Genomic DNA, 13,705 nt, shown 5'->3' with positions numbered 1-13,705 from the left:
AGCATGCACTCTAGACAATAAGTTCTCAGCGAGTAAATTCCAAAAAGCCAACAAACTTATCAGTTATTTACAAAAAGCCAAAAATGACTTTTGCTTACAAAATTGGAGGGTCAGTACCCACAAATCTTTCATGAGTTTCTCTTATAAAATACTGATCGCCTATGTAGCAGGTGGAACCAAGCATTCTGCACGAAAACCATAAGAGAATTTTCTCTCAAACAAAATACAGCAAATTTTACAATTTAACTTGTGAAATAAGGTTTTTAAAAAAGGCTCCCTGGGAAAGCAAATAAAAAAATTATTCTAAACAAGCAGATTGAGCGTATTCCATTACAGCAGTTAGCCAGATTTCCTTGGATTTCATATCAGTGGAGAAACTTCAAATTTTGAAATGATCAACATGAGAGAAGGCAGTGAAAAGTCTTTCACTATAAGCATTAAGATTTTCACTAAAAACAGTCGACTATTGATCTTAGCCCATGATCAATATCATCATGGACATGCCTTGTACCATCTACATGAATTCAATATACATACAGTAGGTAATCTTTTGAATGGATGGGGGAAGAAGGTCAGGAAAAAAAGACAAGCATAACTGTAAAAAGAAAAAGGATGCCACTATAGCGCATCCTTCATTTTTTTCATTTTAAACAACAGCATTCTAGCCATGAATGAATAAAGTTTGATTAGTAGATGTTTGAAATACATATTGAGAGCTACCAAAATAATACAACATACACATTTATACAGACTTTGAAATATAGTCTAACAAAAACGGTTTTAGCCTAATGTTCCATCGATCATCAATGCAAAAACTAGTCATCAATTTTCGGACTGCACATTAATACAAATATATTGTACAAAACAGTTGATGATAGCACGCAAACAATCCGCATGCCAAGCACCATTTGACAATTCGATTGTGAATAACCACAAATTATTTGTGTGGGAGGGTGATTGTGCCTGTTAACCGGCTCCTTTGAGAACTGTACCAGTCAGCTAGATATTTCGAGTATCTGAATGCATGAAAAACACTTGATTAGTTAAGATCAACCACAACTTAGCACTAGCAACACCAAATGGCATGCACTTACTGATCATCGTCATCCTCCCTAGTCGATTTCACCTGCAAAGGCCGTGATGATCCCACAGCCTGCAAATAGTTCAAACCACAAGTTAGAAAGCAGCTTGACAAGCATAATGAATAAATAGCCTCGGTAAAGCTACTGACCTGATGGCTAAATGACCCCTTATTTCTTGCATGAGCTTGTAGATATTCCTCATACGACTGGAGCCAAAAAGCAAAACAAAAAAAATGGCATGTTTAGAAGAAAACGTGGCAGTCCAATATCAATCTGGTCATCTTTGAATTGCTGCAAAATATTGATTTTGCTTTAACAGTTGGATGATCTTTAAATAAAAGGAAGTTTCATAAAGACATCAATCTAGAAGTGGGCCAAAAAAAAAACGTAATTATGATTCTAATGGTTACAGTGACTGTGTACCACCAGGTTATGCTTCTCATGATCAGATTAACAACTACGCCTTCATCCCAAAACAATTGGGGTCGGCGATATGAACCAAAAAAGAAAATCATTCTGGTTCTTCCACATGAATCCTTCTCCTCCAATCATTTCTATCCAATGCCATGTCCTCGGTGAGGTTCAAAGCATTCATATCCTTTCCTATCATCTCCATCCAAGTCTTCTTAGGCCTACCCCGACCTCTTTTAACTAATATATTTTCCCATTTCTCCATCCTTCTAACTGGAGCATCATTAGGCCTTCGCCGAATATGTCTAAACCACCGTAAACGATTCTCTCGCATCTTATTTTCAATGGATGCAATGTCTACCTTCTTACGTATCCCCTCGTTTCGAATCTTATCTTTTATTGTATTTCCAGACATCCATCTAAGCATACGCATCTCAACTACACTCATTTTTTGAATATGGTGTCTCTTGGCAGCCCAATATTCCGTACCATATAGTAAAGCGGGCCTAATTGTCGTCCTATAAAACTTTCCCTTCAACCGCAATGGCATTCTACGATCGCACAACATTGCAGTTGTACTTTTCCATTTCATCCACCCAACCTTTATCCTATGATTTACATCTTCATACTTTTGAATGATAGATCCCAAATATTTGAAACAGTCATCCACCGGTATTTCTTGCTCACCAAGCTTCACTACACTCCCATCACTACTTCGTTGCTTACTAAACCGACATTCCATATATTCTGTCTTACTCTTACTCAACTTAAAACCTCTTGCTTCCAATGTCTGTCTCCATAATTCTAACTTAGCATTAACCCCAACTCTAGACTCATCAATCAAAATAATATCATCAACAAACAACATACACCACAACGCGTTTTCTTGAATTGATCTCGTAAGCTCATCCATCACTATAGCAAATAGGAAAGGGCTTAATGCAGATCCTTGACGTAACCAACCGTTATAGGAAAATTGGTTGTCAACCCTCCACAAGTACGGACATTGGTTATTATTCCTTCGTACATATCTTTAATTATACTAATGTACTTGAGAGAAACACCTTTCTTCATCATTGTCCACCAGAGAACATCCTTACGTACTCTATCGTATGCCTTCTCCAAATCAATAAAAACCATATGCAAATCTTTGTTCCTCTCTATATATCTCTCAATAAGTTGTCTAACAAGATGTATAGCTTTCATAGTTGATCTTTCAGGCATAAAACCAAATTGATTCTCCGATATCATGACAACCTTCCTCAACCTATACTCAATCACCCTCTCCCAAAGTTTCATAGTATGACTCATGAGTTTTATACTACAATAGTTTGTGCAATCTTGTATATCACCCTTATTGTTATATAGAGGGACCAAAGTACTCTTCCTCCACTCATTAGGCATCTTATTTGCCCGTCAAATCTTGTTAAAAAGATTTGTCAACCATTCTAAACCTTTCTCACCCAAGCATTTCCAAGCCTCGATAGGTATACCATCTGGGTCAACCGTCCTTGATTTCATTTTCTTCAAAGTCTCTGCAATTTCTTTCTTTTGAATCTTGCGCATGAAGTCACGATTCATCTCATGAAAATGAATGGAGAAGTCTCCAAGATCCTGAGCATGACTTCCATTAAATAGCTTATCAAAATAATCTTTCCATCTCTCCTTAATCTCCTCATCTTTGACTAAAACCCTTTGTGTTTCATATTTAATACATCTAACCATACCCAGATCCCTCGATTTCCTATCTCTCATCTTTGCAAGCCTATAAATATCCTTCTCGCCCTCTTTGGTATCCAACTTGTCATAAACCTTCTTATATACCTTATACCTCGCATTTCGAACTACTTTTTTAGCTTCCTTCTTTTCTATCATATACTTCTCCAAATTCTCATTATCACGACTCTTAGATTTCTATAACACTCTCTTTTAACCTTAATAGCTAATTTGACATCCTCGTTCCAACATGATGTATCCTTACCTAGTGGTGCACCGCCTTTAGACTCACCCAATACATCCTTAGCCACCTTTCACATGTCACCCGCTATCTTATTCCACATTGATTCTGAATCCTCCTTGAAGCACCAATCAACTTCCTTAACTACTTGCTCTACAAACATTCTTTGTTTAGCTCCTTTCAGTGCCCGCCACTTAATTCTAGGATTTATCCTATGTCTATCCCTTTGGGGGTATTTTCTAATTCTAAGATCTAAAATTAAGACTCTATGTTGTGTAGCTACACTTTCTCCCGATATAACCTTACAATCGATGCAACAACCCTTATCTCTCTTTCTAAGTAGGAAAAAATCTATCTGACTCGTATTAACCCCACTTTTAAATGTTACTAGGTGAGACTCCCTTTTCCTAAACCAAGTGTTTGCTAAGATCATATCATAGGACAAACCAAAATCTAAAATCCTTTCTCCACTTTTTTTTCTTTCTCCTATACCATAGCCTCCATGGATACTTTCAAATCCATCCCTACTAATGCCTACATGTCCATTAAGGTCACCGCCGATGAAAAGCTTTTCTCCATAAGATATCCCTTATACTACTCCATCTAAATCTTCCCAAAATTGACGCTTAATGAAATCATCTAAACCTACTTGAGGTGCATAAACACTAATAATATTAATAATATTCATACCTAATACTAATTTAATAAGTAAAATCCTATCACCTTTCTTACGGACCTCAACTACATTATCTATAAACTCACGACTAATAACAATCCCTACTCCATTCCTATTCCTATTTATTCCTGTATACCAAATCTTATATCCCCAAGGTTCTATCACTTTTGCTTTCTCACCTACCCATTTGGTCTCTTGTAGACATAAAATATCCATCTTTCTCCTACACATAACATCTACTAACTCTACCAACTTACCAGTTAAAGACCTTATGTTCCAAGTGGCTAGCCTAATTTTATGGTCTTGAACTATCTTCTTTACCCCCACCCGACCAACAAAGTGAGGGAACCCTTGCCTATTTGACACCATACCCGGGCGCCGGTGTGACGCGTCTCTTCTGGGCGACGACCTAGCAACCCTTGCCCATTTATCACTGCCTTCGGGCCTATAGAGTATAGCGTGTCGCTCAGTAGGGAACGCCCCAACGAAATTCTCATATTGGTTCATATTCATAGGGTGTGACTAAGTTTTTATGTTGTCTGTCACTGGCCTACCGCAACCCCCCTCCTTTATCCGGGCTTAGGACCGACAGTGTATAACTAAACAGTTATACACAGGATCCTCGGGGTTCTCATGTAAATACACAGGAATTGCTCAAATTTCCCCAGACCAAAATAATATATAAACAAAATTGTAAGATGGGAAAAGTACCTCTCTCTCTCTCTCTCTCTCTCACACACACACACACACACACACACACACACACACACATATATATATATATAGCAGGAAGATGGATATTCATTGCTCATTATCAGACAATTACTTATTCACAATCCGTGTGGGACTAATAGTTTTCATTTGCCATCTCATGGAAAACCTTTTTCGTTCCACTCAACCCTACCCCTTTTAGGGGCAATTAAGTGATAGGTTTTAGAGGAACTGGACGACCATATTTTGTCAAATACCAAGTGGCGAACTCTTACTTTCCTTTCATTACGATATTTTCGAATAAGTTATTGAATGACAATAAAGGTTATCTTATTAATGATATTGATGAAGGTGACGACACACACGCAGAGAACCATCAAATGGAAATCCCCTTTTTCATATTTTTTTCAATTTTTTTTATAGATCAGACCCTATAGATGTGATACACATAGTTTGTTTGCAGAAAATGGGTTTTGAATCATGTGCTTGTGACATGTAAGCAGGTCTTCCAAAGCTATGTCACAGGGATTTGGCCAACCAGGTGTCGCACGGCACCTGATGCGGGTGTGTCTTGGGATTTATTATCAGATCAAGGAATCGAAAGAGGGATAGGCATCAAAGCCGCTATCGGCGTCGTCTTTGCCGCCTCTGGTAGGTCGAAGGCGGTCAAACCCCTCAACCACAACTACCGAAAACCCAAGACAACGGCCGACAAACCCCCGACACCATACCACAGTAGGATCAATGGTAGATTCAAAAAAAAAATAGAGGGGGTAAGGGTCAGAGGATAAAGGAAAAAATAGAGGGTTTTAGTCATCTTTTACGCACGTCACACTGGCAGGAATCTGACCGGTGGTGGTTGGGCTGGATCGAGAGGTGAGAGGGCATCATCGGCGGTGGGTGGCGTTGCTCGGTGATGGCAGAGGACATCATCGGTGGGAACTCTCGTCGAGCACCGCTGCTCGGTGGCAGAGATGAAGGAGGTCGCTGGCAGAAACCTTTGAGGTCTAGGTCGAGACCCTTCTTTCGTTTTCTTAAAACAAGGTTTTTTTAATATTTTTTTAAGTTGCTTTTTTCTATTAGAGTCAATTTTATTATCAAATATTACTTTTAGGACCCTATGTTATTTATTGTTTTGAGGTTTGGTTTCTAAAATTTCATAAAAAATTGTTGTACTTTTATAAAATTACATAAAGGTGGTTTATACTTTCTGTTTAACTAAAAAATTGTAAAAACATGTTTTTGTGTTTTTATTTCATTAGTGTTACTGTTGTTAACGGTTAAAACTTAAAAATTATATATATTATGTATATATATATTTAATTTTTTATATTTTTGCCCTCTCACACCCAAGTTTTTTTAAAGTGCTGCATCCCCGCACCCGCACCCATGTGACATAGTTCTAAAGACTTAAAAATCAATGGCCCACAACATACAAAAACTTCATGACTCAAAAAACATTTTCTTATGTCAGAAACAACATGGTCCAAGGTCTAATTCTTAGCAGGCAAACCATATTGAACACATCTATGTGGTCACGTTGAGTCAAAACAGCACATACACACATACATACGTACATCCATATATTGCACCATGAGGATTCAAGCACTATAGAAGAGGCAAAAGAAGAAGAAGAAGAATAAAAAGTTTTAGGGTTTCATTACTTCAAAAGAATGATAATATACAACATATAGGGATCAACCCCCCTTTGCTGCACAAGAGGACAGAAATAGTTGACTAAGGCCCATAAACTATGTTACAGAAATGCCCCCCAATAATAAACATATATACACAACTATGAGGGTAGCACATATACATCTAATATGACATTCTTTAACATTCCGCCTCAAACTTGGGATGTTGAGAACACAATCATTCCAAATTTAAAAAGAAATGGTTGGAATGTCTTGAAGGGTAAACTCTTGGTAAAACAATCCACTATCTGACTAATGGTCCCAATGTATGACTGATATAATCCCTTCCAAGAAAGCCCTGCGAGTAAAGTGACAATCTATCTCAATGTGCTTAGTTTTCTCATGAAACTCTGGATTTTTATCTATCTGAATAGCACTTAGTCACAATACAAAGTAGTAGCACCTTCAACAGTGACACCCATATCCTATAACAACCACCTCAACCATGTATATTTTTTTGTGACCTGGGCCATTGCATGATACTCCACTTTTGTTGTGGATAGAACAATTCTTTCCTGTTTGTTTTTTCCGAACTCCTTAGGCATGCCATCATTGAACAACAAGGCATTAGTAATTTCAAGAATGTGCGTATTTTTCCTTTCTGCCACATCATTCTGCTATGGAGTGTATAAACATGACCTTTGTTTTTCCGAACTCCTTAGGCATGCCACTATTGAACAACAAGGCTTTAGTAGTTTCAAGAATGTGCCTATTTTTCCATTTTACTACATCATTCTGTTCTGGAGTGTATAAACATGACCTTTGATGTACCATACCCTTCTCCAATAAGAATTCACACATATTTAGAACCACATATTCTCCCCCTGAATCTGATCTAAGGGTGTTCACCTTAGCTGCAAATTGAGTCTCAACATACACATAATGATTTAAAGATATAACAAACAATTCACATGAGATTTCATAAAATATATCCATGTATATCTAGTAAAATCATCAATGAATATCACAAAATACATGGGCCCACCTTTAGACAACAATGGATGGACCTTAAACATCAAAGTGAATGATCTCAAAGGGACAACTAGACTCAACTACTCTTAAGGCTAAATGGAGAGCATGACCCTTGGATAACCTACAACTCTCACAATGCCTGATCTCATAAAAAACATTGTATGCACAACTACTCCCCAAAATACCTGAGGACAACATATACTGCAACCTAGAACTACACATGTCCCAAACATTGAATCTGATGCCACAAAAAAGATGACTCCAAAATTGCAATACCCACATCATGTCAAACAACTTCCTCAGACATCTGGTCCAAATGGTCAAGGAAATACAGGTGGTCTTGCTATGTCCAGTCCTAATCTTCCCCCCCTAACGACCGATCTTGCACAAAGCAATGGTCAAGAGCAATGATATCAAAAGCATGCCCTGCCTCAAGGCAAGGCACCTTTTGCTTTGAGGCACACTTAAAAAGCGTAAAGCCCTTGAGGCGTACGCCTCAGGGCTATGAGGCGCACGCCTCATGTCTAGGCACACCTTGGGCTATAAAGTGTGCCTCAATCAAATAGGGGTCAAAGCCCCCATTTGACCCTAAATAAGAAGGGAGGCCCGATACTTAGGGCACTCTCCCATCTTTCCCTCTTGTCTCTGTCTCTCCCTCTCTTTCTCTCTCGTCTCTCCCTCTCCCTCTCCCTCTCGTCTCTCCTTCCCACTGTCTTTCTCGCTCTCCCTCTCTCCCTTTCGTTGTCTCTCACTTTCCCTCTCTCTCTCTCTGCTGAAAAGAAGAAGAAAAAGAAGAAGCAAAAGAAGAAGACTGTCTCTCTCTGCCGACAGATAGTCTCTATCTATCTCTAGAGTTGGTTCTAGTTTATTTGTCATTGTTTTTCTTATGTTAGCCATTTATTTTGGTTTCTGTCAACACAATGAATGTTCTTATTATCTGTACTCTCTTATGTTTGGATAAGATTGCATTTTTTTGTCCCTACATACACATTTATATGAAGGCAGTAATTCGTGAAGAGGAGTTTCCTAATTATGAGCAACATATTAGTAACAATATGTAATACCTGCAAAAGAACAATCAAAGGTACTAGAAGGAGATGCAACAATTGAAGAAGTGGACAAAGAAAGAAGATGTTGGATATGTTGCTGCTGCAACTGGTCTAGCCTATAGTGAACAAATGGTTGCACATCTAAAGTAGAAGCAGAGGTGGAGCCACATTACAGATAGGGTGGGCACGTGCCCACCCTGACCCCAAAAAACCCTTGAAGGGGTAATGGGTCAGGGTAGGTAGTGCGCACCCTAACCCAACGACTAGGTGGATAGTGCCCACCCTGACCTGGCAGTGCCCCAGGCTAGGGTGGGCACCGCTGCCCCGTTCCCCTTCTTATGTGCCCTACTCTACTCTCTCTCTCTCTCTCTCATTTTGTTCATCCCCAGCTCCTCTTCCCCAACCCCACTCTCTCACTCTCTATCATTTCGTTCAGCACATCCGTAGCTCCTTACTTCTCAGGTAAGATTCTGCCCCGTCCCTCTTCTACTTGGCTTTTTTTCTTTTATTTTCATCTCTCCCCCTCTTTTCTTCTTCTCTGTCTCTTCTTCTTTCCTGTAGTTTTCCTTCTTTTTCTCTCTCTCTCTTTTTCTTCTTCTTCATTTACTGCTCCTTTTTCTTCTCTCTCTTTTTCTGCTTCTCCTCTCTCTCTCCTTTTGTTTTCTGCTTTTCTCCTTTGCCTCTTTTCTCAGTTTCTTCTTCTTTTCTCCATTATGTTTTCCTTCTTTTGTTTCTTGTTTTTTTTTTCTTCTCTTTGTGATGGTGTGTCTATGTCTTTGAAATTCTGATTTTTTTTCTTTGTTTGTAAGGATCAATGATTGAATTTTGGTATACTTGGTTTGGCGGTTCATAAACTCAACATAAGCTTGTGCCTTGATCACTTTATTGACTTTTGTGCTTCACGGGTCGATGGAGGTGAAACTAAGAGTGAATTTGGGTACCTTTTTAGTTGTTGATTGAGTGCAACGAGGGAATAGTTTGGAGATGATTGGTGATTGATTGCATAATCAGCTGAATATTTAGGAAATGATCAGAATTTATTACATAAATCATTTGTTTGTTTAGGAGTTTTCGCAATTTACCTTGTAAGTTTCTTATTGATCAGCTAATTCTTTAAGCCTTGGCTTTGTCCATTGTGGATTAGGCTGTATTTGAAAGTTTTGGATACACTATGAGGGTATGAAATATTTACACTCAAGTGTATATGCTGGCTTGTAGGTGAAAATATTGAAGGCATTGGTATTGACTGATTGATTTTTATGAACCATTTCAGTTGTGTGGTTGGTACTTGACTTAGAAGAATATGTGATATTTTTCTTGTTTAGTTTTGTTATTTTGTCTTCTTAATGTGCAAACAATAACTCATTTGTGCTCATCTAGTTTAAAATTCAATTTGGAGCTAGATTAATATGATTGTTGCAATTTGTTTCTATTTATGCTTGTATCTTATTATTTCTGTCTTTGATGATGAAACTGCTGAATTCGTTTAGTCTGTTTTAAGTTAAAACTTTTTTCTTCCAACAGAGAATGGAACTGCTTTGTGTAACAAAATTTGAATAGTCAATACTTTGTGCAAGAGAATTAATGTTTAAAGTACTTGAGAGAGGACTACCTAGGTCAAATATTTGTCAGCATCTACAGCTGAGAAAGGAACTGAGCTTCTCGTGGCTCTGCTTATGTAAGAGTTCATTTGAGTGCTTATGTAGTACAACATTTGAGCTAATAAGATAGGCTTAACAATCTAAGTATTATTGAAAGTATATGTAATATAAAGTAGTATAAACATGTGTAAAGTATGTTTATAAAGTTATTATTTACTTACCCTATAGTAAAGGGGGTATACTTATCTTTTTATCTTTTCTTTTGATGTACTTTAAAGGGGGTCAACCCTTTTTAACATGTAAGAGAGTTCTCTCAAAGATTGAGGACAATGAAATACGTGAGCGGAACTCTTTAAAAGAGTCAAACAAGGATCCAAGAACACAAGCACGTGAAGTGTGCAAACAACCCACTAAGGGGTAAAGTGCCTTAGAGGCAAAAATATATTGGTGAGAAAAAGTGGGCTGAAAACCCATATAATGCAAGAGGGAGAACCCACTTTTTATAGAGGAGAAAAAGGTAGAGAGAAAGACCACATAGGGGCTCCCTTCTAGTCGTTGGGGCCCCAACGGTCATAATTAATGACCGTTGGGGCCCCAACGACTAGAAGGTGGGGCCCCTAGTGGTCCTATTACAATGTTTAGAAATAAAAAAGAAAAAAGGAAAAAAGAAAAGGAAAATAAAAATAAAAACAAAAATCTAAAAGTAAAAAGTACATGGAGAATTACAAAAATACCCCTATCGGGTATTTGAATTGAGAAATGAAGAATATATGTATATATATACTTATATATATAAGTATATGTATATATATATATATATATTTTAACACGCCTCCTCAAACTTTACGGGGAGAAGACCGAAAGTTTGCCAAGAAGAAACAAAAAACACGGAGTTGGAAGCGCTTTGGTGAAGAAATCAGCCAACTGATATTCTGAATTAACATATGGTAGTGTGATGGTTCCTTTGAGAAATTTGTCCCGAACATAGTGACAATCCATTTCAATATGCTTGGTACGCTCGTGGAATGTATGATTGCTTGCGATGTAAATTGCGCTTTTGTTATCACAATACATCTTGGTGGAGGAAGAAATGAAGACGCCCATATCACAGAGGAGACTTCTAAGCCACATAATTTTCATAGTTGTCATCGCCATGGCCCGATATTCAGCTTTAGTGGATGATAAATAGACTTTTTGTTGCTTCTTATATCTCCACGAAATAAGGGATTCTCCTAAGAAAATGCAAAAACCAGTAGTTGAGATACGATCATTGGGATTTCCTCCCAAGTCTACATCAGTAAAAGCAGTTAATTCAAGAGATGAAAAAGAGGATAAGAAAAACCCTTTGGAAATTGAGTTTTTGATGTATCGCACAACTCGCATCACGACCGCCATGTGAACTGTAGTAGAAGCATGTTGAAATTAACTTGAACCATGAACCACATGAGCAATATCTGGACGGGTGATGGATAAGTAAAGGATCCAATCAATTGTCGATAGGGAGTAGGATCCTCAAGAAGAAAGTCATCCTCAAGTCTCAATTTTGTGTTTATAACTTCAGGAGTTTCAACTTTTTTTTCATTTAAAACTCCTGATTTGGTACAGATGTCTGCTGCTAACTTCATTTGAGATAAAATGTATCCTCGAGGAGAATATGCCACTTCAATTCCTAAAAAATATCTCAAAAACCCCAAGTCAGACATATCAAAAGTTTTCTTTAACATAGTTTTAACATCATTTACTCTCTTTTTGTCACTTCCAGTGACGATCATATCATCAACATACATAAGTAGAATAACAATGGAGTCACATGTTTTCTTAACAAAAAGAGCAGTGTCAGTATAACAAGAAATAAAACCCAATTTGATTAATACAATACTAAACGTGTCATACCAAGCTTTGGGGGCTTGTTTAAGGCCATATAATGTCTTTTTTAATTTCAAGATGTTTTCATTTAAATTCATACCAGGACGTGGTTCCATATAGACTTCTTCACCCAGCTCTCCATTTAGAAAGGCATTCTTAACATCAAGTTGAAAAATGAGCCATTTTTTAATAGAGGCTATTGCAATAAGGGTTCGAACACTAGTCATTCGAGCAACAGGGACAAAAGTCTCATCATAATCCACCCCATATTCTTGGGCATATCCTTTGGCTACTAATTGAGCCTTAAATCTTTCTAAAGAACCATCACTTTTAGTTTTTACTTTAAAAACCCATCTACATCCAATGGGTTTGTTGCCATTAGGAGGATCAATGATTTCTCAAGTTTGTGTTTTGTCAAGTGCATTAAGTTCAAGTTGCATTGCTTCATTCCAATGAGCATATTGTTTGGCATCATTATAATGGGATGGTTCATGAAAAGAATAAAGAGCTAACAAACAAGCTCAAAAATTAGGAGAAAAAGAATCATAAGATACAAATCTATTAGGTATTTTAGAAATACGATTTGATCTTCTTTGAGAGGATTCTTCTAACGATTCGTTTTGAGAGAATTTTTCAAGAGCACAAGGAAGATTACTTTCATTTCTTCTAGTATAAACTTGTGTGTGACTTGTTATATTTTCATTTAGATTTTCATGTAAATCATGTTGCTCATTATTTTGAGGTTCGATATGATCTTCAATGACAACTTCAGGAGGATCAATAGATTCAACATGATTGTCAATGCATTTTTCTTGAGGTAACAAGTCAAACAAAAAGGAATAATCAATATTTTCATTTAGGTTATGCGAAAAACCATTCTCATTATTTTGAGGTTCGATATGATCTTCAATGACAGCTTCAGGAGGATCAATAGATTCAACATGATTGTCAATGCATTTTTCTTGAGGTAACAAGTCAAACAAAAATGAATAATCAATATTTTCATTTAGGTTATGCGAAAAACCATTTTCTTCTTCTAGAAAAGTGATATCTTTTGAGATATAAAGTTTGTTATTTAGTAAGTCAAAGCAGTGGTAACTTTTTTGTTTTTCGCCATATCCTAAGAAAATACATTCAATTGCCCTTGAATAAAGTTTAGCGTTCTTGTGAGTTAGAACAAAACACTTACATCCAAAAACTCTTAGTCTTTTATAGTCGGGAGACATATTGTAAAGTTTTTCAAAAGGAGAAAGATTTTTCAAAGAAGCTGAGAGTGTTCTATTAATTAAATATGTTGACATCAGAACAGCTTCGGCCCAAAAAAATTTTGGAATATTTTTGGAAACTAATAGAGTTTTTGTTGTCTCTATTATGTATCTATGCTTTCTTTCTACAAGACCACTTTGTTGCGGAGTGTTTGGACAAGAACGTTGATGAAAAATTTCATTTTCTTTCAAATATGTTTGAAAATCATTGGACATGTATTCACCTCCCGAGTCAGATCTAAGAATTGAAAGGTTTCCTAAAAATTGTTTTTTAACCATTGCATGAAATTCTTTGAAAAAAGAGAAAACCTTAGATTTACGATTTAGAAAGTAAATTCATGTAAATCGAGTAAAATCTGTAAAAGTATCTTCAACAAGATACTTTAGCCGATAACACAACAAACTTAAGAATAAATGTTTG

The 13,705-nt window shown here is 37.0% G+C and overlaps 1 protein-coding gene across 3 annotated transcripts in view; it reads right to left on the bottom strand.

Annotated features, from left to right (window-relative positions):
* Positions 1–658: 658 nt before the first annotated feature.
* Positions 659–13,705, bottom strand: part of LOC149832961 (uncharacterized) — a 74,516-nt gene continuing 61,469 nt past the window's right edge. For all 3 annotated transcript variants that reach the window (XM_090014804.1, XM_090014806.1, XM_090014805.1), the window contains exons 9-11: positions 1,232–1,288; positions 1,095–1,153; positions 659–1,016 (exon numbers count right to left, since the gene is read on the bottom strand). In XM_090014804.1, coding sequence (XP_089870930.1) covers positions 938–1,016; positions 1,095–1,153; positions 1,232–1,288 — 195 coding nt within the window. In that variant the 3' untranslated portion in view covers positions 659–937. The remainder of the gene's footprint in view (positions 1,017–1,094; positions 1,154–1,231; positions 1,289–13,705) is intronic.

This window comes from Nuphar pumila, chromosome 7 (genome assembly GCF_984573655.1).
Source record: "Nuphar pumila chromosome 7, dmNupPumi1.hap1.1, whole genome shotgun sequence".
In the NCBI taxonomy this organism is placed as follows: Eukaryota; Viridiplantae; Streptophyta; class Magnoliopsida; order Nymphaeales; family Nymphaeaceae; genus Nuphar; species Nuphar pumila.
The sequence above is the reverse complement of the archived record's forward strand: the minus strand, read 5'-3'. Positions and strand labels throughout refer to the sequence as shown.